The sequence below is a fragment of the Danio aesculapii genome, chromosome 1 (genome assembly GCF_903798145.1).
Source record: "Danio aesculapii chromosome 1, fDanAes4.1, whole genome shotgun sequence".
Classification (NCBI taxonomy): domain Eukaryota; kingdom Metazoa; phylum Chordata; class Actinopteri; order Cypriniformes; family Danionidae; genus Danio; species Danio aesculapii.
The window spans coordinates 46,927,061-46,954,511 of record NC_079435.1 but is presented as its reverse complement, the minus strand read 5'-3'; the positions used below and the strand labels follow the sequence as shown (position 1 = coordinate 46,954,511).

General features: G+C 35.1%; 1 protein-coding gene across 12 annotated transcripts in view; it reads right to left on the bottom strand.

Moving 5' to 3' along the window:
• camk2d2 (calcium/calmodulin-dependent protein kinase (CaM kinase) II delta 2) overlaps positions 1-27,451 on the bottom strand; it is a 74,935-nt gene that overhangs the window by 25,206 nt on the left and 22,278 nt on the right. For 7 of the 12 annotated variants that reach the window (XM_056461380.1, XM_056461353.1, XM_056461345.1 and 4 more), the window contains exons 3-13: positions 16,669-16,728; positions 16,528-16,582; positions 10,905-10,970; positions 10,344-10,416; positions 9,814-9,916; positions 7,973-8,056; positions 6,321-6,415; positions 6,016-6,138; positions 5,807-5,890; positions 3,934-3,976; positions 2,387-2,427 (exon numbers count right to left, since the gene is read on the bottom strand). In XM_056461380.1, the coding sequence (XP_056317355.1) occupies positions 2,387-2,427; positions 3,934-3,976; positions 5,807-5,890; positions 6,016-6,138; positions 6,321-6,415; positions 7,973-8,056; positions 9,814-9,916; positions 10,344-10,416; positions 10,905-10,970; positions 16,528-16,582; positions 16,669-16,728 (827 nt within the window). The remainder of the gene's footprint in view (positions 1-2,386; positions 2,428-3,933; positions 3,977-5,806; positions 5,891-6,015; positions 6,139-6,320; positions 6,416-7,972; positions 8,057-9,813; positions 9,917-10,343; positions 10,417-10,904; positions 10,971-16,527; positions 16,583-16,668; positions 16,729-27,451) is intronic. The other 5 variants (XM_056461388.1, XM_056461362.1, XM_056461440.1 and 2 more) reach the window with 1 other exon arrangement.

Below are 27,451 nucleotides of genomic sequence, written 5' to 3'. Positions count from 1 at the left end.
TCTTGCTTATTCAAATTACTTGACTGAACTAATTAAATTGAAATTCACCGGCAATGGGTAATTTTGTCATTTAATATAGGCTTCTCTGAAACTGTGAATATTTCAATTAAATTTTTTTTAGACTCGTTTTTTTTACAAAGTTTGTGCTTTGGCACTGAAGCACGGCGGACTGGTTTTGAAGAACTTTACCTCAGATGTTATTCGTTATTCTTGTTTATCTAGTAGATAATATACCAACAAAAATACATTAAAGTTAAGATACGAATTATACCAAACGAAATACATTTCAAAAAGATACATTTTCCAAGAAAAATATACAAAATATAATTTTTTTGTTTGTGCCCATGATGGCTGATTAGTTTCGCACCGTGGAAAATAAATATTTAATTAATGCTTCCCTGTAATTGTTGTATCACAAACCTCTGTCATATATTTGCAATTTTTTTAATATGTGATTGTTTTGTCTAGAATATAAGATGTTTCCTTGGTGCTGATTTGCTTTAATTTTCTCCGTCTCACTCAAATGAGTTAGAAATGAGTTATTAAAACTATTATGTTTAGAAATGTGTTGAAAAATTCTTTCCGTTAAACAGAAATTGGGGAAAAAATAAACAGGAGGTATAATAATTCAGGGGGGCTAATAATTCTGACTTCAACTGTATGTTTTAAATTCACTTAAAATTTAAAGTCATTACATTTTTTAATATTTAAAAAATAAGATTTAATAAGATTATTGACGGTAGCTGTTGTGGTTGCTGTACGGTGATGAAATCTGTCCTCTGCAGGCTAGATAGTCTCATTTCAAAATGCTCGGTTCGGCCTGTGTGGACTTCGAAGGACTCACCTTGGAAGTCTACATTCTTAGGAAGATGCAGCCTCTGAAATGAGACAGCTCTGGAATCTAATCATAAGCTTGGCAAGCAATTTTAGAGAATTTGATGTTTTCCCATTCAAACAGAATGCCTGGCCATACTGCCCAAGGGGTGTTTCAAAGATGACCGCCGAGTGCAATGACTTGCCTTAAAGGGACTTTGGTAGAAATCAGTTTGCAGGCGACTGCATGTTGTTATTCCTTTTTTCAAATTGCTATTTAGGCTCCATTCTGATCTGTAACACTCATTATTTATGATCAAATCATTTCCTGAAGCTAAACCCAAGTCATACCTCTATACCTGTTTTTCTGTGGAATTTCAACCAAAGATACAGTATGTCACATTATGAAAGTAAAATGGGTTGTGAATGGCAATTCACTCAATTGTTTATCAAAAATAAATAAAGTCTTGATTTTGATCTTAAAATCCAATTGATTTACAATGTTTTTCTAAAATCTTATAAAGACATAAAAGACACATGACTGACAGCACTGTGTGGTAAACAAACATCACATTTTACAACTCGTCAGAAACAGATGCCATGATTTTTAAAAATGTACTTCAATACAAGAAACTCAGGAACTAAAACATATTGGGGAGACGCAAATGGGGAGAATTCACTTACTGAAATTTATGGTATAATCTCCAGTAAAAATCTGAAGCACCATGAACAACTGCTATTTGTTTTGGAAAATGATCGCTGTTTTTCAATGTGATTAGACTTATTACAGATTGTAGTTAGTTTGTGGACTGTTTCTGCTTTTACCCTATTTCAGGAGTGTCCATAGTTGGTCCACTGCCCTGCAGAATTCAGCTCCAACTTGCCTTAACACACTTGTCTGGAAGTTTCAAATATGCTTAGTACATGATTCTGATTAGCTGGTTCAGTTGTGTTTAATTAGAGTGAAATCTAGACTATTAAAAACAGTGACCCCCCAGGAGAAGCATTAGATATCATTTGCATAATTACATAATATCTATAGTAAATATGCACAAGTAATTCTTAGTAAATTCCCCCCATAATACTTTAATAAATAAATTATGCACATACATATACATACACACATATACTGTATATAGACATACATATGCAAACACATCCATATTCAGTAAGTAAACAAGACACATAAAAGTGAGAGTAATGGCTAATTCCATTTAATTTCCAGCAAATTCAGGGAATTAATCTAAACAATTTAATAATGAAAGGACCAAATACATTTAATTAACCAAATTGTCAATATATTTTCTGAAGAAAACCCTGATAATTGGAATTGAAATGGAATTGATCAACACGCCACACAGCACTCTACTATATTAACTATACTGTCACTGAATTGGAAACTGATCCAATTAAAGAGCTCAGAATTTCTGGAAAATAACAACCAACAAACAAATGCAAACTTGAAGGACGCACAATGTTCTGCTGCAAAATTATTCTCAGACAATGCCAAGTATTCATGGTCTTTATACGTCTTTGCCAAAACAAAAATGAATAGGAAACAGATTTAACCCACCTTCACACCATCTGGCTTCTTGTTCAACAAGCTTTTGGCTGCTGTTGGGTGAAGAATAAAAGGGAAGCATGAATATCTGTGCATTAAAACTTCACAAATCCATGAAGGCACATGCAGCAGGCATTCTGGGATTATTGTTCTCCTTATTGTGTCACAAGACCTCGGGCAGGAGAAACAATTCACAATCATACAAATCGTTAATTTTTTTAGGATAAGAACTCTTGGTACACAAATGCAAGGCTAAGGGTTCAAGAAGATTAAACAATCAAAACCAGAGCAAACAACTCGTTCTTAGAAGAAGTGTGTTTAATGATGATGTATGATCGTAATCTCCATGTTGGTGAACAAGAACTGTAATTTTCCAGAAGAATTGCCACTCATTTGCACATTATTCCAGCAATATAAATATAAATATAAATAATATTCCAGTAATATTGTATCATATTATATTATATTATATTATATTATATTATATTATATTATATTATATTATATTATATTATATTATATTATATTATATTATATTATATTATATTTTTTATATTATATTATATTATATTATATTATATTATATTATATTATATTATCATACAGTTACCACATATTAAGGCACAGTTCAGACATTTTATTTCCAGATATTTGTCATGTTTTGTCAACAAAATGCTACTACAAACAGACACATTTGTCCTCGAAGAAAGAGTTGCTTTAGAATACAGATTATCACAAATTTAGTGCAGACATCCATACAGTTATGACCTGATCTATAACATATTGACAACTATATTTTGCTAGGTGCTAGTAAATTCTACACCCTTAAATTATAATACCTTATTTATAGATGTAACATTGCAGAATGCACAAAACATATCCAGATCAACATGAAACCAGATCATGAGCAAGCATTCAAGATACTTGTTTGATTAGCAAGACAGTAGACATTTATTCTTCCAGTAAGTCAACATTATTTTTTGTGATTACATTCATAAAGTACTTTTTGATTATTATGGCATTAATATAGTTTAAACTAATGCAAATGTATTAGTTTAAATATTCCTTTTATAGAAGTTATACACAAATTGCGAGTTGACGATATGAATGTAATCTGTTTGATAACATGCAAACAAGGGTAATTAGTATCTCAGAGTAACAGGGAAGTGTGTCAAACAAGCAAACCAGTTCACTGGTAAGAGTAAAAACACATCCCCTTCTTATGTCCAGTTAGACTCTTACCTCACGGGACACACAGGACCCCCCCAAAAAGAGACAAAGCAATGATAAACAGGAAAGAAATGTTAAATAAAATGTCTGAAAAGTGGTAGTGTACCACCTTACTTTAAAACAGACTTGTTTTAAAAAATTAAATCAATAATAAACACCAAATTAACCACAAAACAAGAATGTTCTTAAATGATATTTAAGAAAAGAAAATTATAGCACTTTGAATCAAGTTTACAGTACTTGTGCAGGAAAATAACAACGGAGGGAGTTTATTGCAGCAGTAGAATTGAAACGCACTTAAACATACAGGTCAGCAGAGCCAGACGTACCTGAGAAGTTTCTTGTGACCAGGAGAGTGGTCAGAATTGCACCCTAGTTGCAAAAAAAAAAAAAGTTTTGGAAATGGAAGAAAAGGGGAAAAAAAAAGAAGAAGCAAGAGAGAAGTGAAAGAAAGAATAGCACAGAAGCAACAGCAGGAGCAATGTCATCTCTTTTTTTTTTGTTTATTTACAAGATTAAATCCTTTCTAGTTTGAAACCATTCTCATAATGACTTTTTATAAATAATTACAAAATGCAATTTAGGTTTAATTAGCCAAAAGCAATGCTGTTGTGTACTGAATTACTTTTAAAGCCAACATTTCTCTGGTCCTTTCAATCTATTTATTAGCATGCATTCAAATGCATCTCATGTGATCGCTGTGACAAAACCCCCTTTTCTTATTTAATCAAGCACCATATCACTTTTGCAGGAAAGCTCATATGCATGATCTAAGGAAAGAACCAATGTTACATGGATTACTAGTAGGACCGGACAGAATCTGCAGACATTTTTTGGTATTTCTGCGCAGAATGTTGTATATATATTGTATAGATTTTTGGAGTATCGTAACTAAAACCTTAATATATGAAATAAAAAAATTATACTTTTTTAACTTTTATTTAACGTTTACAATGCAAATCCAATTAGATCTACTTGTTTGGTAAACAAAGCAAGTCTCTCATATATAATATATATACTAAAAGACTCATAATATTACTTTGTGAAATGTATTGTAAATAAATCAAATGAACACTTTCATAGCTGTCAATAATATTACTGAAATTAATTAAAAACTGAATAAATATACATTTACACACATTTACACAAGTAAATAAATAGAATCAGTGATGGGCTAAAAATCTGCAGATCCATGTGGCCTAGTTAGTAGTAACTGTGAAAGCAATCTTCTATTGTAATCAGCCTTAATTTTCATTTTTCAAGGGAAAGAAACGTGTACTGACTGATCCTAAAATAATACTGCAAAAAATGGCCATTTGTTTAATGGTAATAAACTGTAAAAATGCCACAGTAAAACCCCTGGTTTACCTGGTTAACAGTGAGTGTCGTTAGTATATATGTTAAATAATTGTAAATTGACTTTCCCAGAATTCCCTTAATGACCTTTTTTGTTTTTTTGTTGACATTTCTATGGTTCTTTTTATGGTAACACTTTATTTTAATTGGTCCATTTGAGTATTAGTAGACTGTCTGCTTAATATCTGTTGATACTGCTCCTTCAACAGATATTGACAATAAGAAACTTTGCAAGTACATGTCAACTTACACTAACACTAACCCTAACCTAACACTCTACTTGTAATCTAGGGAGAATTAGTTGGCATGTAGATGCAATGTAACTTCAATTCAACAAATGGACCATCAAAATAAAGTGTGACCCTTATTATTTTATCAGCTATATGCATTAGAATTTATTTTACATCTATTGTGTAAATTAACAAAATACGGTAGCTTACTGTAAATTTAGATATGCCTCTACTGTATTTTAACCGTATAAAAAACCGAACCATGCTTTGGCACATCTCTTCCAACCAGGCCAGGGCTGGCCAACTGATCCACGGCTGGGCCCAATTCGGAGCACTCACACTTGTCAAACAAACCGGGAAACAAGCCTGATAGCATAGTGTGAGTGCACCCTAAGCCCTGTCTGTGAAACCAGGCCTTTGATTCATCTACTTGTAATTACACTGATGAAAATGCATCTTAATACCTGGTGTAAACAGGGTCTCTGTGAGTCGGATTTAATGAAAAAGCAAGTGCACACACAGTGGTGAAGCTCTGCGAAGTAAACTCTGAAGGTGTGGAGAAAGCTAAAGGTTGGTCAAAAGTAGAAAACTGTAAAAGATCAGACAAAAAACTAACCTTGAGTTTCCTTCTGGCGTTGAATTTCTTCAAGCACTCCACGGTTTCCTGTCTGTGCATCATTGAGGCTACAGTGGAGCGTTGCTGAAGGAAGAGAAAGATGACAGAAAAATTACTAGTCATTAGTAAAGATTAGGACGGTCCTTTGTTGTTCTGTGTATAGAGGAGCTTGTATACTAGTGTGTGTTTGTGTGTTAAAAAAAACGTACGCAGATCCAGGGGTGTTTGAGGGCTTCAGCAGCTGTGATGCGTTTAGAGGGATTGATAGTCAACATCTTATTTATCAGATCTTTAGCTTCAGGGGTCACGGTGTCCCACTCAGGAGAAGGAAACTAAATGTGGAGATAAAACAACACATTTGAGCACCGTTTCATTATTTTGTATGAACGTGTTATCATCAGTGTTGCCCAATGGTTATCAACAGTCTCATCATATTTTGCGTATGTAGCTCTAACAGAGTGTTCTTATATAGTATGAACACTTTGCAGGAGAAACCTTAGAAATTCAGGCTTACATCATAGGCACCAGCCTTGATCTGCTGATAGAGGCGATGCTGGTCTTCATCCCAAAATGGCGGATATCCAACCAGCAGAATGTAGAGGATCACACCTGTGAGAACCAGAAAGCTCCTTTTATGGCCACATTCAGAGAGAAAACTTCTTCACAGCACATACTTCAAATAAATTCAGCTTCAAAATTATATTTATGCACTGAGTGTGATGAAATCAATAGTTTTTTAGGTCATTACAGTCAGCATGAAATTAAAATGTACTCTTCTTATTTTTTTGTGTACATAGAGTGCTTGTTATAAACGATGTATCTGCGCACTTCATTATTTTGTGAAAATTCTTTTGCCCATAAAGAATTTTTTGCCCATTTGATCATAATCTTTTATCAAATACCATAACCATCTCTCCCCTTTCAAAATGAATTTTCTTCACTTCTGGTCACATGGAATGCCTTGAAGGCGGGGCTATCAGGGCATATCCCGTTTCTGCCCTGCTTTCGTCCATTCATTGATCATTCATTTTGTTAGCAACACCCTTTCTCCAACAATCCAATCCAATCCATTTACATTTTTTTCTCAATTTAGGAACGTTTTAATCAGATGTGTGTCACGATAGGGGAAAAAGTACATCTTAACTTCCGTTTCATTTCGACTTCAAGGGCGGTGTATTTAAGAAATAGTTTTTGTAATTACAAATAAAAAAAAGAGTCCTTCTCTAAATACTCTCATTCATCAACACCAGTTAACATTTATAGGCAGTAGAATTGCTACAGAAGCCAGTGTTACTGGTGTTACATCAGAATCAGAATGGCACTGTTCAATGTATTCTGAGCTTCATTAACATATTTCCTAAAGCGCATAATACTGCTAAGACTGCCGGTACTACATCCAACCCTATATACAGAACATGACATTCTCAAAAAAATAAAAAACACATACACTTAAAAAAAAGTACCCCACATTTTGATAGCATCTAAATGTAGCTATATAAAAAGTTTTTTGCTGTTAATTTAATTTAATTTAATTTATTTAGTTTTCTATTATTTTGATAATATTTGTGCTGTATATTTATTTAAAGTTAAGGTAATTGTCATTAAAAATATGATATAATTTTATCTGTAACAAAATAAAATAAAATAAAATAAAATAAAATAAAATAAAATAAAATAAAATAAAATAAAAATAAATAAATTAAAAAAAAATAATAAATAAAATAAAATAAAATAAAACAAATAAAATAAAATAAAATAAAATAAAATAAAAATAAATAAAAGGCAGCCATTGTCTCTTGTATGTGTGCATAAATATAGTAATCATTCTGCAATATTCAGAATGTACTTCCCGAAGTACCATGATATTAACATCAGTCCTTGCAGTAATTTTCATCTATTCAGCTACCTTCAATAATTATGCAATCCTTTTAACATCAAGACTAAATTGAAACATTCATTCAACTGCTTGGTTTGGACTAACTCGTTTTAAGCCTAAAAACAGAAAGACAATTTACCAGGGACACTCCATTTAGCAGATTAGATTTAACGCTGCTTAAAAACTCAGTCTGCAGTAATTTAATAATCGGTTAATGAGCTTCAACATTGACATCCATCACACCGGCTCACTTATAAAGCTGATGTTTCTGTGGCTCATTCATTCCTTACCGCAGGCCCACATGTCCACTGGTTTGCCATAAGGATCTTTCCTCAGCACCTCTGGAGACAGATACCCTGGAGTACCAGCAAAACCTGAACAAAGAGAGTGGTTGAGAGCAATAAAACAGCAGTTTATTTGGCTAAATTGGCATGAAAAAGCTTAGTCATGCAAAATTGTTTATAGCAAAATGATTAATAAAGCAGTGTTCCCTGTTTAGCCTTTACTGGTCCCAAATATGTTCTAAATAAAAGAGAACTGTGTGTGTGGAATATTGGTTTTCATTATATACTCGACATTACAACATTACTCTAAAGTGTTCTAAATGCTGATAAGTGCTGTTTAAAAGTTTGGGTCAGGCTGACTTTTTAATGCTTCTGGAAGGCACCTCTTATGCTTAGCAAAGCATTTATCTGATCAAAAATACAGTAAAAACACATATTGCGGAACAAATTCACAAAAAAAGAACAGTTTTTATTTTAATATATTTAAAAATGTAATTTATTCCTGTGATGTAAAGCTGATTTTTATTTCTTTGTCATGTGAGTTGAAGGCTAAATTATTTTTTCCCAAGTGCTGCTAAACAGAGTGAATATTTTGCAACATATTTGTAAATATAATAGAGTTAATAACTAATTTCTATAACTTTTAATTTAATAACTATTTTGTCTTTGCCATGATGATAGTACATAACATTTTACAGTTTAAAGTTATTTTGTAAGATATTAATATTCAGCTTAAAGTGTAGGTTAATTGGGCAAGTCATTGGACAACAGTAGCTTGTTCTGTAGCCAAGGTTGGGGGCTAAAAATATATGTATAGTTGAAGTCAGAATTATTAGCCCCGTTTGAATTTTCTTTTCTCTTTTAAATATTTCCCAAATGTTGTTTAACAGAGCAAAGAAATAGTCACAGTATGCCTGATAATATTTTCTTCTAGAGAAAATCTTATTTGTTTTATTTCATCTAGAATAAAAGCAGCTTTTACTTTTTTAAATTCCATTTTAAGATCAAAATTATTAGCCCCTTTAAGCTTTATTTTTTTTGTCGATAGTCTACAGAACAAACCATCGTTATACAGTAACTTGCTTAATTACGCTAACCCAATTCACCTGTACTACATGTCTTTGGACTTGTGGGGGAAACTGGAGCACCCGGAGAAAACCCACGCGAACACGGAAAGAACATGCAAACTCCACACAGAAACGCCAACTGACCCAGCTGAGGCTCGAACCAGCGACCTTCTTGTTGTGAGGCGAACATGCTACCCACTGCGTCACCCCTTCAGAAATCACTCTAACAATAATAATAACAATAATAATAATAATAATAATTATTATTATTATTATTATTGTTGTTATTAATTGTAATAGTAATAAAAGCAATATGACTGAAGTAATCATTTTATTTGAAACTACATACATTAAGTAACTTATTTATCATAATTTATTTAAAATTTGAATAAAGATTTATCAATTTAACACTTTTTTTACACTTAATAAATTCCGCCTTGATGAACAGAATAATTTTCTTAAAAAAAAAAAATCTAAACTGACCCCAAACTTTTGACCGGTAGTGTATGTTTGAAGGGTAGTGAACAAACAACACTGTCGAATGTAAATTAACCAACTTAATTGCTCTTAATTGCCAGCTCTTAATTGCACCACACTGATCACACAATGCTTGCCTTTGCATTTATCAAATTGTTTAATATTACAAAATAATTATATTAGCAAATAAAACTTGAAACTATAAGCACAGGATCTCCTTCCGAATAGGGATGCAGAAAACACTGTTTCACAGATGTAAGTGAATAAAACCATTTTCCCCCAAATAAATCTTATGTTACTCACCAAACCAAGCCTGCTGATCACCCTGGACCTCAATGGCCAAACCAAAGTCAGCAAGCTTAACTGCCGCCCCCTTCATCTTACTGGCCAACAGCAGATTCTCGGGCTTTAAGAACAGCAAACAGACACACAAGCAAGTCACTAAATGCTCTTAATTCTCCCCTAGGTAATGGCTTTTCTAAAAGCAGCTATTTATTGAATAAAAGAGCAGCAGCCACCGAGGGTGACTCATTCCTCCTCAGCAGGTTGAAAGACACTTTGGACGGAGAACAGGAAAGCTAAATCTGTCAGAGTGTGAATTGTATGCCCCACAAATGCGGATTGATTATCACTAGCTAAAAGGCTTTGTGAAGATTTCAACAGACAAAGGGATAAAATATTAGATTCTCAGACACAGCAGGGCTATTTTCTGATAGACAATACAGGATCCGGCTACGTCAGACTGTGCTAAATTTGGCTCGGACTGTGCTACATCGAGAGCCACTGTCTGGGGAGGCGCAAGTGTGTGTGCGTGTATGTGTGTGTGTCCTGACCTTCAGGTCCCTGTGGACGATCCCATTAACATGGCAGTGATGAACACTCTCCAAAATCTGCTGAATGCAGTGACTGAGAGAGAGAAAGAAACAGTGAAAGAGAAAGGTAAGACTGAGGGAAAGTGTGATAATGCAGGCCGAAAGAAACACAAATCAAGTAGAATCAGGGAACTTAGAGGAAAACAGACACAACAGGGACTTAATCAGCCTTTACTGAAGCAAGAATGCAGTTGTGCAGGATTGAACATAGAGTTATCCGTTCATTAAAAGCAAGCAGGCATTAATCCTCTATAAATAACATGCTGCACATTTTCTTGTCCAGCCCCGAAGACACACATGCACATTTTCCTTTACACATGCGAAATTACACTCAAGGAGGCGAGGCTGTGGAGGGAAGCAGTGTATAATTTATCATCAGTATAAATAACTTGCGCGCAGTGAAACAAAGAGTCGTGTGTCCTAAAAGAACTGTCTGTAAGCATATTTTATGTGGAACGAACTTGATGCTGATGAACGCTCTAATGTGCTGCTGTTGTAATGTGTCAGTCTGCATGTTCTTACCTGGCATCAGCCTCGCTGTAATACTCTCTCGCTACGATGTCCTCGAACAGTTCACCTCCAGTGACCCTGGAATCAAAGTTCAAGGTTACTCAATATCAAAGGCATCTTTGAGCAATTCAACATGACAGCCATAAATGACAGAATTTAAAAAAAGGGATTTCTATGCACATCCTGAAGCCAGATAGATTCACTAATCTGAGAAGTCGCTGTTCCCATAGAAACAGCAAGTGCCTTTTTTTTTGCAAACCAGTGGTAGATAGTTAGAGTGGAGTAACAATAGACTTTGTTGGGGGTGGACAGACAATTAAGCCGACGCTCATTATGGTGGTTGTAGGAAGGACCTTTCAATCAAAAGAACAAGCTAATTACAGCCAAGGCAAAGACATTCCTTCTGAAAACGATGTGCACTTTAGCAAGTTTTACACAAATATTATACCTCAAAATACACTTAATTGCATGCATTTGCATTCTGACATGTATTACAGTTTTTACAATTGTTTTGCCACAAATTTTAAAACCCTGGAGTCAATATTCAAAACTCGAAACATAAACTTCACAACCACTGGCAAAATTGCATAATTCTGCACAAAAATGGCACAAAACGGCAGCTAGGTCTCTGCAACTCTCACATGATCACCCACTGAAGCTAAGCAGGGCTGTACCTGGATGGGAGACCACATGAGAAAACTGTGTTTCTGCTGGAAGTGGTGTTAGTGAGGCCAGCGGTGGTGCTCAATATGCGGTCTGTGTGGGTCCTAAAGCCCCAGTATAGTGAAGGGGACATTATACTGCTCAGTGAATGAAAATTTGCCCACTGGCCTCCTAACCATCCCCATATCATAATTGGCTTCATCACTCTGTCTCCTCTCCACCAGTCAGTTAATGTGTGGTGCAATATGGCTGATGTCGTGTCATCCAGGTGGATGCTGCACTCTGGTGGTGAATGAGGAGATTCCTCCCAACGTATAAAGCACTTTGAGTGTCTAGAAAACCGCTATTTAAATGTAAGGACTTAATAATATTATTATTAAACACTTGGATACAATACATATAAGTCAATGCAACATGGAAACTCCACACAGAAACGCCAACTGACCCAGCCAGGACTCCAACGACCAGTGACCTTCTTGCTGTGAGGTGACAGTGCTAACCACTGAGCCACCGTGTCACCCATTCAATATTTACAGTAACTTTATTCTTTTCTTTGTAGTCTACAACATATACTTAAACCAGTACATTAGCTTTAGAGAATCGACATTTATCACTGAAAACTACGGTGGCCGAGAGAGTTTAATGTGCTGTAATTTAAAAAAACGCATACAATTACAAAAAACCCCAGCAAATTATTATTATCTTCATCTGTTTAAGAGTGTATGTGTTGCAAATCCTCACAACGCAAACACAATAAGAAAAGTGTTGCAAATTGTAACAACGCGAACAAATTAATAAAACGTGCTGCAAATTCTCAAAACACATGCAGATAGCACAGAACACTACAGAAATATTTCAAGGGGACCCGACCTTGTTATTGTGCAAGGATTATTGCTCAATGAAGCTCAATGAGTTTTTTAATTTAACATCCTGAATACCTTGTCTTTTGTATATTATTAGACTAAAGGTGCTTTCACACCTGTAGATAGATTATTTTGTTCCGAAACATGGATTAAAATTGTTACAATGTTGCTTTTTGTTCTTGGTGCGGTTCACTTTTACGCGGCAAAGTTTCTAAACGGACCAAAATAGCTAAAACAAGTCACGTGCGAGTAAACTCTTCTCACATTGGGGAGAGTTCCACGGTTTATTTTTCAGAGTTCTCAGCTGTCAATGCGTCCTTATTTTAATTTTTTACGATGATACAGTATGCCTACTACATATCTATAATACACTGTGGTAGAGCCTAGTTCGTTGGATCGTTTTGCTTTCTCACTACAATCGATCCGCTACAGAGTTCGTTTCAATCGATCCGAGACCACCTCATTCAGGCGATCTGTTTTGGCGCGATTGCTGGATTCTCATATGCCAAATGAACCAAGCTAACTGGTGAAACATGCCAGATTCCAAAACAAAAGTCCAGGGCTTCGTCCGAAACCGCATACTTCCATATTATATAGGACGCTAAAATCTGTATGCGAGCAGAGTAGTACTGTATGTCCGAATTCGCAGAATTGGAAAATCAGTATGCGTGAAGTACCCGGATGGCCTACTACTTCCGGCGAGATTCTGAAATATGCATCCCATGCACAATGCGCTATCCCATTATGCCCTGTGAGAGAATTCATTCATACTGCTCACATTCGTACTTTTCTAACGGTCGAGTAGTACGTTTAAATGGTTGTTGCTAGATTGGATATGGATGCGGCCGGAAGTTAACGAGAATTATTTGTATTATTTATTACATTTCCCATTTGTTGTATTTTATTAACGTCTACCCCCACCCCCTGCCCAACCCTAAACCCAACCATCACAGTAATGTAAAAACAGTAGTTGTACCGAGTATTTATGTTATCTATTAAATTACCCAATAAAGTGTATTTTTATCCATCCCAACCCTAAACCCAACTGTAACAGTACTGTAAAAATATAAATTATTGTTAAACAGCGTCATTAAAAAAAATGCTGCTATATTGATGTGGATATCGCATGATATACCGACCGGCCGCGTATCTCATCTAGACTACCCGTTTAAATTCAAATGCAGTGCCTACTGAGTAAATAGCTGGGTCCGTCATGTTTGTGGGTCCCCTTGAAACATTTCTGTTGTGTTCTGTGCTATTTGCTATTTGTGTTGTGATAAATTGCAGCTGCATATTTGCATTAGTTCAGAGGATTTGTTATAGCATTTAAACTAGTCTTTTAAAACATTTCAACTCAACATTTGAAGTCATTTAAACTAGTGAATACTTGAAAGTTTCTGTCATCTGATTGGCTGAATTCTTAATGGTTGAATTCTGAATAGTTGAATTCTGTGTTTGGTTGGTAGCTTATAGAATCTACTGTAGTTCAATAATAAAGTGTGTGGTGTTGTGCTCTGTTCAAAACCTAAACAAACAAAAAAATCTAATAAAATTCATACAAAATCTGACAGTATTCAAAAATAGCAGTGCAAGCAGTTGTCATACTGTGCGAATCTGGGTCACAAACAGTTGAATATTACTGAATATGACAGCTTGTGTCTCTCTCCCTGTTTGTCTCTGCTTGCCTGTCCTTGTGTTCTCCTATCTGTTTGTCTGCCTTTTCTCCAACAGCCACGAGCAGAACTACATCATAAGCCATTTTTTTTCAAGCAGACAGAAGTCAGCATAATCCATTGGTCTGCGCTATTCTAAAGGCTACATTCACACAGTTGGTGTTCAGAATTGAAAATCATATTCACAAACAGGTGCAAATATTGAATTTTCCAGTTCATACAGTGATTGAAACATGATTGAACTGGGGTTGTCACATTTCTATAACTGAACTGTTTGTGAACGTTACTATTAACCCTAAAAATAGTTCACCCCAAAATGAAAATTTGCAATTAATTTACGTTCAGGTCATCCAAGATTGAATTACTCTCTTGAGTACAACACAAAATGAGGTTACTATATTATAGGTTATAAACGTGTGTGTGAGAACTAAACCGATGCCACTGTTGCTGAATAGCATCAGCTCCCAGTAAAGTATTGTTTTGAGTGTGTCTAAAACCAATACATTTTAAATATTTTAACTTTAAATGTTACGGGTCTCACAATCCTACAAATTTAACATGAACTTTAATTTACATTTTTGACATTTCTAGATCATCTACATAAGTATTTAAGAACAGTTATGAAAGTGTACTCTAAGCACATTTATGTTGTTTTAATTTGCATAATATTATAATAATTCCATGTTTTTATATACTTTAAGAATTTTAAGTACTGTATAATACAAGGTAATGCTGCGGGAGGTTATTATATTTTATACAACAGTTCTGGCTTGTTTCTCGAAATAACAGCACGAGTACAGCCTCTTCACCCTTCTGTATTACTCCACCCACATAGAGTGACAGCAGATCAATAAACTCATTAGTTTGACAAATATTGCAGCTGTTAACGTGACAACATGATGTACTTTTGAGGCTTTTATAGGTAAGAATGTTTCGAAGATTCAGCGCGTCAGCAGTCATCAGCCTGTCATACTGAGCAGAGCCAAGACGGTTGACATTCCGCCACAAGATGGCGACAGAGACCGCATAATAAACCCATCATAAAAACATAATTTCTTAGCGTAACTTTACGTTTCAATACAGCTGAACAAATCATTACAGAACAGGTCAGTGACATTCTAAGTCAATCTCTCTCTTTTGTATGTTGCAGTGCTGTATTTATACCACAGTATGCTGTATTTATACCACAGTAATCTGGTAGTGTTTGCTTTGCTTTGGCTTTGGGTTAATTACTGTGAAATCCCGATTGCAACAGTGAAATCTCTGTAGACTGATGGCACTTCATGAGCAAAATCATCTGTTTCGTCATCATTATAGACATTATGCTAGAGAATCATTCAAACACTAGCTTTAAAGTGACATTTGTGGATTAGTAATGGTTTCTGCTGTTCTGACGTCAGCTGCAGATGTGAATGAATGGCGGAAGAAAGTAGTTCCTCATACAAAAGGTTTTTGATTTTCTTTTTTATATACACAATTATGCCGTCGAACTGTTGTATAATCACAATATCACACAATTAGCAGTGCGATATGGCTGTATATCGTCACTGGTGGGACACTAAGGCAAACACAACACCTCCCACCAGTGTCGAAATACAGCCACATCGCACTGCTACTCATGTGATATTGCTCAAATACATCATAATCGTGTGTGTGTGTGTGAGAGAACTGAACTGATGCCATTGTTAGTGGATGGCATCAGTTCCCAGAAAGTATTTTTGTGTGTTGAATAGACATCGAATAATTGGTTAAAATAAGGCTAAATTTAGGCTTTTCTTTAAAAATTTAAAGGGATAGTTCACACAAAAATGAAAATTCTTTGATAATTTACTCTCTCTTCACTTGTTTCAAACCCATTTGACATAATTTCGTCTGTTGAACACAATAGAAGATATTTTGAAGAATGCTGAAAACCTGTAACCATTGACTTCTATAGGATCTGCTTTTTGAAAGTTGATGGTTACAGGTTTTCAGCTAGTAATTGTGATAACAAAGCATTGTAATAGAGACTGTGAGAGTCCTCATTATTTAATTTAAATCGAAAAAAAGTGCTAATTTGTAATAAACCAAGGCGATTTGCAGAAATCTGCAATAAATCTAGGTGGGTCAACTGACAGTACATTTTAATTTTGGGTAGAACTAACTCTTCCAGCACTCATAAAAACCAGATTGACAACTGTATTCAGCTGCTGCGTAAACACAGCCAAAAATGTCTTTTTCTTCCGTAAGTCAGTTCTAAAAGTAATTCTGAAAGTGGGCTCATTGGCTCAGCGGTTTGCCGAAGGCTGCCCTCTGGGCGCTGTCCTGCTATCACATAAATATCAGTAGCACTTTGTAAATGGGGCAGTCTAATGCGATCTGCCCAGACTCTGAGGAAGCAATGACAGAAAAAAAGCCTGTGGAGAAAAAGAGAAGATTAAGCTAATATATACTTACAGATCAAAAACGAGGTAATGGAAGCCCTCCTCCGATATGCTGTCATGCAGTCGAACTACAAAGAGAATTTTGTTCCGTCTTTAGTTAGCATTAGGTCATATACATCTCTGGTAGAATGTCTCTAGAAAAAAAGTCTGTTACCAATATTCGGGTGTTTCAAGAGACGGCAAATCCTGGCCTCTCTCTCCAGCTTCTGGTGATCTGAAAGACAGAAAAAAATGTAATTGTTTAGATTATGATATGACATTATTATGATATGATTATATTATGATATGGGACTGCGGTTTGATTCTGTTCCTAACACAGAGATTTTCAAGCCTAGTGTTGCTGCGAGAGCTCTGCAGATCTCTGAAGCTCCACCAGAGGGCAGTGTTTTGATGCCTGTGAGGGTGTATGCGGGGCAGATGGCACCCTGACCTGCAGGAAACTATAAATAACCACATGCGCTCTTCTCTCTTCTGTACTAATCCGATATAAAAAAAACATACTAAACTTAACTGGCAAACAGAAAAACACAATTGTCCAAAGAATCATGTGACACAACTCAAGATTTATAATAAATTATGTACTCAACCACCATGATTGCACACGAAATTTGGATGATATAAAAAGGAATTAACATGTAAAATATGCTTGTTACGGCACAGTATGTGATATATACTGCCTGCTGTTTAAAAAACGTAAAAGAAATGTGCAGAAAGCAGTGATAAAGGCTTTAAAGTACAGTGTAAATTGCTGTCATGTGACCTCATTATGTTGAATGTTAAATTCAGCAAGTGCTGGTGAAACGATATCTCATAAAAAGTATTAGCATTTCTAAAATCATGTTTTTGTAAAATGTCTTAAAGTTTGTAAGTCTAGACATTTGGTTACACTGCTTTTTAAAGTGCCCTCATTACACATGTACTTACGATAACAATAACAGCAAATGATGCAGAATTAACGCTATGCCAAATCAAACTGCTTATATATATATGTGTGTATATATGTGTATATATATGTGTGTGTGTGTGTGTGTGTGTGTGTGTGTGTGTGTGTGTGTGTGTGTGTGTGTGTGTGTGTGTGTGTATATATTACTCAGTGCTTAACATATTTTAAGGAATAGTTTACACTAAAATGAAACTGTACTCACTATTTACTCACCTCACTTGGTTTTAAACCTTCCTACATGGAAGGAACCTATATGAGGATATACGCGTATATGAAACCTATCTGCAGTATATACTGAATGTACATATATGATAATATATACAATGCATATATGCATATATTCGCCACATCATAAAGGCAAAATTGAGCTGCATATATGTGAATATACAGGCCATATAGGTCTCCTGTTTTGCTTCTTTATATCCACAAATAAGCCCTATATGTAAATACAAGATAGGTCTCCTATATAGCTCATATCTCACTTTGGCAACTGTTATACATGATGCCTAGCTCATATTTTCTATTATCAATGCAATAACAAAAAACGTATGTCTGTGGGAACACTTGAAATTGATATCACATGTAATTCGCATGTTATGGAATTTAACTTTGGCAAATAAGTGAGAGCCCACACGGAAAGAACCTATATAAACATAAATGTTTTAATATAGGTTTTTCATTTATGTGACATATATAAAATTTGCCGTTTTCCTATATTATATGAACATATAATACAGGAAAAGAGCCAATTTTATATCACATATATTAAAAGCCTATATTAAAACATATATGTTTTATTTTATATATATATATATATATATATTAAAGCATATAAGATATTTATTATTACTTATTTGTTTTGTTTTAATGAACACCTAAGAAGATATTTTGAAGAAAGCTGCACTCCTGTAACCATTGACTTCTATGGTATTTGTTTTTCCTACTATGAAAGTGAATGGCCACAGGTTTTCATCAATTATCTTCTTTTGTGTTCAACAGAACAAAAAAAACTCTTTTTAGTTTTGGGTGAACTACTCTTTTAGGTAAATAATTATACCAACAAAGACATCTTAAAGCCAAGTATAACTGATAATAAAACGTATGCCCTTCCAGCTGCAACACATCACTGGAAAACATCCATACACACTCATTCACACAAGAAGGTTGCTGGTTCGAGTCCCGGCTGGGTCAGTCGGCATTTCTGTGTGGAGTTTGCAAGTTCTCCCCTTGCTCGTGTGGGTTTCCTCCGGGTGCTCCGGTTTCCCCCACAGCCCAAAGACATGCAGTATAGGTGAATTGAATAAACTAAATTGGCCATAGTGTATGTGTGTGAATGAGAGAGTGTATGGGTGTTTCCCAGTACTGGATTGCAGCTGGAAGGGTATATGCTGGATAAGTTGGCGGTTCATTCCGCTGTGATAAATAAAGGGACTAAGCCGAAGGAAAATGAATGAAAATCATATCATAATATAATTAATGTTAAAGTGTCCCTGTTATTCGATGCATGTGTGTACAATGGTTACAACAGTAAATGATGCATACTTGATGCAACTAACCCTAAACCTAACTTAATCTCATCCTTACAGTAAGCACATGGTTTAACATTAATCTGTACTTACACATATAATACAGTAAGTTTGACAAATATACTAACAAGGACGGCTGCATGGTGCCACAGTGGGTAGCACATTCGCCTCACAGCAAGCAAGTCGCTGGTTCGAACCTCGGCTGTACAAGTTGGCATTTCTGTGTGGAGTTTGCATGTTCTCCCCGTGTTTGCATGGGTTTCCTCCGGGTGCTCCGGTTTCCCCCACAAGTCCAAAAACATGCGGTGTAAGTGAATTGGGTAGGCTAAATTGTCCATAGTGTGTGTATGTGAATGAGTGTGTATGGATGTTTCCCAGTGATAGGTTGCAGCTGGAAGGGTATCCGCTGCGTAAAACATATGCTGGAAAAGTTGGCGGTTCATTCTGCTGTGGCAACCCCTGATTAATAAAGGGACTAAGCTGAAAAGAAAATGAATGAATGTATAAGGACATGTCTAAATACAGGATAAAACAGATGCAAACTGCACATTTAGGCAGATGTGCTATTTCGTGCATGCTCTGTGCACATTATAAATCCAGCAAAAATAGTATGAAAAGCCTGCAAGTATGCAATCTGCATGTCTCCATAGTCACAGCTGATTCATAGTGAAATGAAGCCGGGTGAATCATATGAAAATGTGATTCATTTGAATTTGAATTGCGATCATAAATGAATAGCTCATGTGTGCTCATGCAGCTTTAGGCCACATTTAGTTCCTTCTCACATTTTCGTTCAGATGGAGGGAATAAATTAGGTTTTGAAGGAGACGAGGGGGATAAAATAGCAGAGTTTCCTGTTTTTCCTCTTTTACAAATCTGCGTATTGCGGTTTATCACAGTTTTGGTCGTTTATTCTCAGTTTCAGCAGGTTTATCTGTGGATCTTTCTTCTCTTTGTCACAAATCAACTCCCCCCACCTCCAGCTCCACAGGTAGCCCACCTACCAACCGGCCAGACATCTGTTGTCTAGCAACTCCTCCACCAATCAGAAAGCAAAGGCCTCTCTTCCTCTCTGCAGTGGAACCAGCACTGCATGCAAATACAGGAACCCTCTGGATCCCACAGAACCCCAGCAAATCACAGCACAAAACTTTGACACCAAACTTTAACAGCTTATACAAATGCGGCTACATGTCAATAAACAGGTCAACATAATCACAGTGCCATTTTAGCATGACGACATGAATTACTGGTTGCATATTTCTCACATTACATGTTTAAACGAATATTGAACGAAATGTTGCAGCACAAGAAGTATGCGCAGATAAGTATGTCATTCCCAAGACGAGCTCAGATCTTCAACAGAGCAGATGGCTTATTCATATACTGAACAACATCAGTGCTATTAATCTGGCTGCGCACCAAGAACAACCACCGTCATAAATAACACTTGCATTATTGGACAACAGCTATGAAACAATTAATGCGGCAGACCAGAATTATGGATAGCATTCATGTTCTGAATCTAACAAATAGAGACATGAAAACACATTCACACACATACATTTATATTCCTATCTTTTTCATACAGCATGATCACTCTTAAATGTTTACGGCCACTTTATTAGGTACACCTTACTAGAACAGTGTTGGACCCCTTTTGCCTTAAGAACTGCCTTAATTCTTCAAGGCATAGATTTAACAAGGTACTGGAAATATTCCTCAGAGATTTTGGTCCATATTGACTTGATAGCATTATGCAGTTGCTGCAGATTTGTCGGCTGCACACCAATGATGCAAATCTACCATTCCACCACATCCCAAAGGTGCTCTATTGGATTGAGATCTGATGACTGTGGAGGCCATTTGAGTACAGTGAACTCATTGTCATGTTCAAGAAACCAGTCTGAGATGATTTGCGCTTTATGCCATGGCGCGTTATCCTGATGGAAGTAGCCATCAGAAGATGGGAACACTGTGGGAACACTAAAGGGATGGACATGGTCAGCAACAATACTCAGGTAGGCTGTGACATTGACACAATGCTCATTTGGTACTAATGGGCCTAAAGTGTGGCAAAGAAATACCTCCACACCATTATACCACCACCACCAGCCTGAACCGTTGACACAAGGCAGGATGAATCCATGCTTTCATGTTGTTGATGACAAATTCTGACCCAACCATCCGAATGTCACAGCAGAATTGAGACTCATCAGACCAGGCAACGTTTTTTCCAATCTTCTATAGTCCAATTTTGGTGAGCCTGTGCAAATTGTAGCCTCAGTTTCCTGTTCTTAGGTGACAGGAGTGGCATCGTTGTGGTCTTCTGCTGCTGTAGCCAATCTGCCTCAAAGTTCAACGTATTGTGTTCAGAGATGCTTTTCTGCATAACTCGGTTGAAACGAGCAGTTATTTGAGTTACTTTTGCCTTTCTATCAGCTCGAACCAGTCTGGCCATTCTCCTCTGACCTCTGGTATCAACAAGGCATTTGTGCCCACAGAATTGCCGCTCACTTGATATTTTCTCTTTTTCTGACCATTCTCTGTAAACACTAGAGATGGTTGTGCGAGAAAATCCAAGTAGAGCAGCAGTTTCTGAAATACTCAGACCAGCCCGTCTGGCACCAACAACCATGCCACGTTTAAAGTCACTTAAATCACCTTTCTTTCCCATTCTGATGCTCGGTTTGAGTCTCCAATTGAGTGATTAGATGGGATGTGAGATGTTCATTTTCAACTAGTTTCAAAGGGGAAGAATGATGTGGTGTCCATACAGTGATTATTCATGTCACACCATAGAGAAGTCAAGGATGTTTTTAGAGGCTAAATTCAAATCAAATTCCAAATCAAACTGCGCAGACTACTTTAGAATTTGATATCTACTTTGAAAAAATTCTCAAAAGTATGAAAAAATATGATTTATTCATTCTCTTTTCAGCTACGTCCCTGTATAAATCTGGGGTCGCCACAGCGGAATGAACCACCAACTTATCCAGCATATGTTTTACGCAGCGGATGCCCTACCAGCTGCAACCCATCACTGGGAAACATACACACTCATTCTCACACATACACTACGCCCAATTTAGCTTACCCAATTCTCCTATACCACATGTCTTTGGACTTGTGGGGGAAACCAGAGCACCCGGAGGAAACCCATGTGAACACGGGGAGAACATGCAAACTCCACTCAGAAATGCCAACTGACCCAGCCGAGGCTCGAACCAGCGACCTTCTTGCTGTGAGGCGAATGTGCTACCCACTGCACCACCGCATCGCCAATATGATTCATATTCCTCAAAAAGCATAAACAAGAATAGGTGGCGCTCTCATATGGTCACCAATGGAACCTGAATGTCAACCGGTGGTCATGTCTAGTATTGCAGCCAAACAAAATTTACTGAAAGCCTGTTTTTGAGGTATAACTTCAAATTTAGAATATTATTTATTCAGATATTTAGCTTAGATATTATGTCAAATTTGAGCTTTTAATTTTATTAAAACTTTTAATACATAACTTAAAGCACATAACGTTAACTTTAATACCTAACATAACATAATGCACATAACTTTTATTTTACTTAGCTTTTTCAAATTTTTCAACTGTCTTCTTTAAAATGAGACCAAGCTTAAATCTATGCACCAAAGCATTGAATATAGCAACCATTTAAGTTGTGCAAATAATCCATGTTCAAAAAGTAGGTGTGACAGTTAATGGGTTAAAAGCAAACTCTATTAAACTAAAAGTTTTAAATGAAATCCCATTAGCCCAAACTACATTTTCAATACGAATACATGAACAGTTACACCTCTAATATATTCACTAAATGTCAAACATGTTATGGTGCTGTTAATCATCAAATGCCACAAAAATGAGTCAGACATTCACATGCACTGCTAACATGCCATGTTTTTTTCTCTATATAAAGTACTATCATTTGCAGAATCCATTTGAAAGAAAAATGAATACATCTAAACCAAACACCATGCGCTGAATATTTTGTGAAATGACAGCAGAATTGTGAATCCTGACATTTATATTTACAGCAGACAATCCATGACGTATTATTTGCTGGACTATACAGTTTTATAATCAGGCTTGTGAGTATTAAAGCAGTGTGATGTACACTATATCTACAGTATGTGTAAAATGCACTTTGGTCAGTCACAGGGAAAGGCCTACATTTGACAGTCCCGCCTCCTCCCCACTTTTTTTTCCTGCTGTTCTCTTTTTTACTTGCTATCTGAAGCCTTCCGCACTGCAGCAGTATGTGTGTGTGTGAGTGTGTGTATGTGAGAGAGAGATAAAGAGTATTCCTTCATGTTTTGTGCTGCTTTTCCAGGAGATTAATGAGAGATTTGAGATCATCGGAGAGAGAGAGAGAGAGAGATAGAGAGAGAGGGAAGCAATAAACCTCTGGAATGAATGACCAAACCCTTTGCCTTGAGTATAGCAATCATGCGTGATAAATAAATAAATAATAAGGGTCACAATCTTCTGATCTGGAACCAGCTGCTTATATTCAGAGCAGACAAGAGCAACTTTTCATCATCCACATAGAGCTCAATTTACATGCAGCACATGTTGAAATGAAGGGAAACCGAAGCTGTATATGTAAATTCTAAAACATTTGCAAACTGTATTGAATTGTATTACACGATACATGTAGTCTGACAAATCAAACGCATTTGCAAATCATGGTAGTTACTGCTCCTAGCAACTGGGAAGTCAACTTGAACTTGATTACTCACAGACTTACTCTATCATTAACCCTGCAGCTAAAACTCCCACTCTCAAGTCTCACAAAGGACACTGCACACTTAAGATTTCATGTAAACTCTCCGATAGGGTTTTCAGATTTTATCAGTGCGAAATGCTGATTCTGATAACTAGAAAACAAAAACATCTGCACATAGTACAATGTTCAAAATTAAGTATATTAAATATGACCATTATTTTTTATGAATGCAAAATTGGTGAAATAATGAATTTGTGATTTATTTTAGGAAATCATTAAAAATTACTTTGAAAATCTAAACAAATAAGTAGGGTTAAATAAAAAAGATTTAAAAAGAGTAAATTTAAAAAAAAGTACTTAAAAATACTAAAAGTTAATTTTTTAAAAAATTCTAAAAAATAGATAAAATAAAACAAAATAAAATAGATAAAATAAAACAAAATAAAATAGATAAAATAAAACAAAATAAAATAGATAAAATAAAACAAAATAAAATAGATAAAATAAAACAAAATAAAATAGATAAAATAAAACAAAATAAAATAGATAAAATAAAACAAAATAAAATAGATAAAATAAAACAAAATAAAATAGATAAAATAAAACAAAATAAAATAAAATAGATAAAATAAAGCTAAATAAATTAAAATAAAATAAATAAGATAAAATAAAACTATAATGGATAAACTAAAACAAAACAAAACAAAATAAAATAAAACAAAATAAAATAGATAAACTAAAACAAAATAAAATAAAACAAAATAAATAAAATAAATAAACTAAAACAAAATAAAATAAAACAAATAAAATAAAATAGATAAAATAAAACAAAATAAAATAAAATAAAATAGATAAACTAAAACAAAATAAAATAAAATAGATAAACTAAAACAAAATAAAATAAAACTAAATTAAATAAAATAAACAATTAAATTAAATTAAACAAAATAAAATAAAAAAAGATCAAATAAAATAAATAAAATAGATAAAATAAAATAAATAAATAGATAAAATTAAATAAAGTGTCAAGAAAAACCTTCCTAAACCAGGATGCACACAGAGACCCGTTTTGTTCTTATTATGTAATTTCTACAGCAAACATTCTTATAAAGAAGTCTTTGTCATTTTGTGGACCCAATATGTTACAAAACAATGTGAAGCACTCCATAGTTTTGAAGTTGAAATCTCATTAGTTGCACTATAGAGTTTTACATTATAGAGTTTTCAGGAAATGTCTGTTGTGATTTTTAACACTTAACACTGCCTAGAAACAAAAACTTCATGTTGCCAACTGCCAAACCCACTCATGAAAGAGAAAAACCTGATACTCTAACAGATATAGCCGGGGAGGGTTCGGGTAGTTCAAAAAACCCACCATTCAACTGACAAAGACCAGAAATTGGCCCCTATATGAGCTCATTTGTCCCATTTTGAAAGTGACGAGAGAGAAGAAGGCTTCAGGACTAATTTAATTTCTAGTTATTCAAATTTATGAATTTGACTGAGGAAATGAGCTGGCTATTTGTTATTTACTAAATAGACTACAGTTTTAATATGTTTTAGCAGGTTTTTAATAAGTTTTAAGAGATTCCTAATTGTTTTTTAATGATGTATGATAATAATTTTTTCATACTTCTTTATATAAAATGTTTCGTTTAAAATCACATAACAGTATTTATAAAACTGTAATAACTCAGTTTAAACGCACATTTCTAAATAAACAGTTCGTGGTAAAAGAGTATGATAAGCTAAGCACTTTGACAAAATTGTAGGAAATATTTTTGTTATAACAAGCTAATGCAGCAAAGATTAGTGCATGAAATGTCACTAAAATGCAGTACTTGAACCTCATAATTTAATAGACATTTAGGAGAATAACTGCAAAAATGTCCACTTTTTGAGAATAAAGAGCCAGCCCTTTCAATAGGCTGCCTACGAGCCTGTCTAAACAACCATTACAATGAGTACTTTTCAGGATCAACTAAACACTGGATTTCTCAAACATACAATATGTCACCCCCAGTGCCGGCCCATTCAATAGGCAATATAGGCGTTTGCCTAGGGCCCCGCATCTCTAGGAGGGCCCCATGAGCACTGCTCTTGAATACTCACTGTAAATGTAAGCGCGAGGACGAGAGTGTACATTTAAATCATTAACAATGCGCAATGCCCATTAAATGAGATACAATTCACAACGACAGTGAGAAAAAATAACCTCCACATTTCATTAAAAGAATAGATCTATATAATTTATATATGACAAATAGCTGAAAACGTTAATAAATACACAACAACAGTATGAATAAATAGAGAGAATATTAGAAACATACCCAGCAGCACCACACTCTATTCGCATAACACTGCCCGCTATTGAGTGAACTAGAATGACGTAACGTATTCCTACACAGATCCCATATATCACTCCAATTTGCTTACGTTGGATATAAAGCCGAACAATGTCTTAAAGTCTTAAGTAATATAACGTCACAAGTGTTGTTGCTATTTTTAATCGATCTTAATAGAATTTTTATTTTGAAATGAAATGGCGTCCAAACCAAACGGCATCTTTCCGGAGCTGAAAAAGGAAGAAAAGAAAAGCAGAGGAAGAAAGGCAAGCTCAAAGTAAAGGTATGTTCTGCTGTGCAATTACATTATTTAGTAGTGCAGTATGAGGACTTGTTTTAATAAACACAACGATGCTCATAATTGCAGAAATACTTGAGTGATATGTGAGAAAAAAGAGGCCACATTCAGCATGTTTCATTAAATATTCAATTAATTATCTATCCTACTATTTCACCCTGCTGAAGAAACACAGGTTTCTCCCTTATTTGGTCAAAATTGAAATTTACAACATCTAAAGTTTTGTTTGTGTAAATCTCTGTGTAAAAAATGCTAAAATGTCTCCTGCATTTCTAGTTATTTATGCATATATTTTTGTTATTCATTTACAAAAAATGCATTTGATTCAAGTTTTATTTGTATATGTCATACTTTATTTTTTTAAATGAGTGCTGTCTTGCTTGCAAACTTATTTGTTTAAATCGGAGTAAATATTTTTACATATGTATTATAGGTTAAATATGTTACAGTTAAAATAAAATATTATATTATATTATTATACACTTAAATATTAAAATTGTATTTTTTTGTGCTTTCTTCTCACTGTTTTTACACCAGTGGGCCCAATTTTATTTTTCTCACCTAGGGCCCCTCAACCATACGGGCCGGCACTGTTCACCCCAGATTATTTTTCTTCAGGCGTTTAGTGTATTTTGTACACTTAATTTTATTTCAGCTAGATCTGCTTAAAGCTTTCACTCCCCTAAACATAATACTGACCAAAACACACTGTGATTGGTAGCTTTACATGTGGGTCAGATGGTCTCTAGGGTGGTCTTTGGCCAATAAAAACTGTGATGAATTCAGACCTTCTGTCATCAGTTTGAAGGTCTAGTTATGCATGCTTAAGGAAAGTACAAGATTTAGCAAAGTCTGTCTTTTATGATGCCTTCAGCTGCATTGCAAATGATGTAATTAAATGGAGTGTTGGCCACTGACTACATTACTGTCAGAGGACGGGGTGTCTAGTTTATTTTCTTATTTAAATGATCATGATATTTTCTGGCAGATTCACATGTTTAAAAAAGTCTTGTTGTAAACACAGATGCTCATTTTAGAAACATTTCACAAACCCCACCCCTAACCCGACCCCTCATTGGGCGA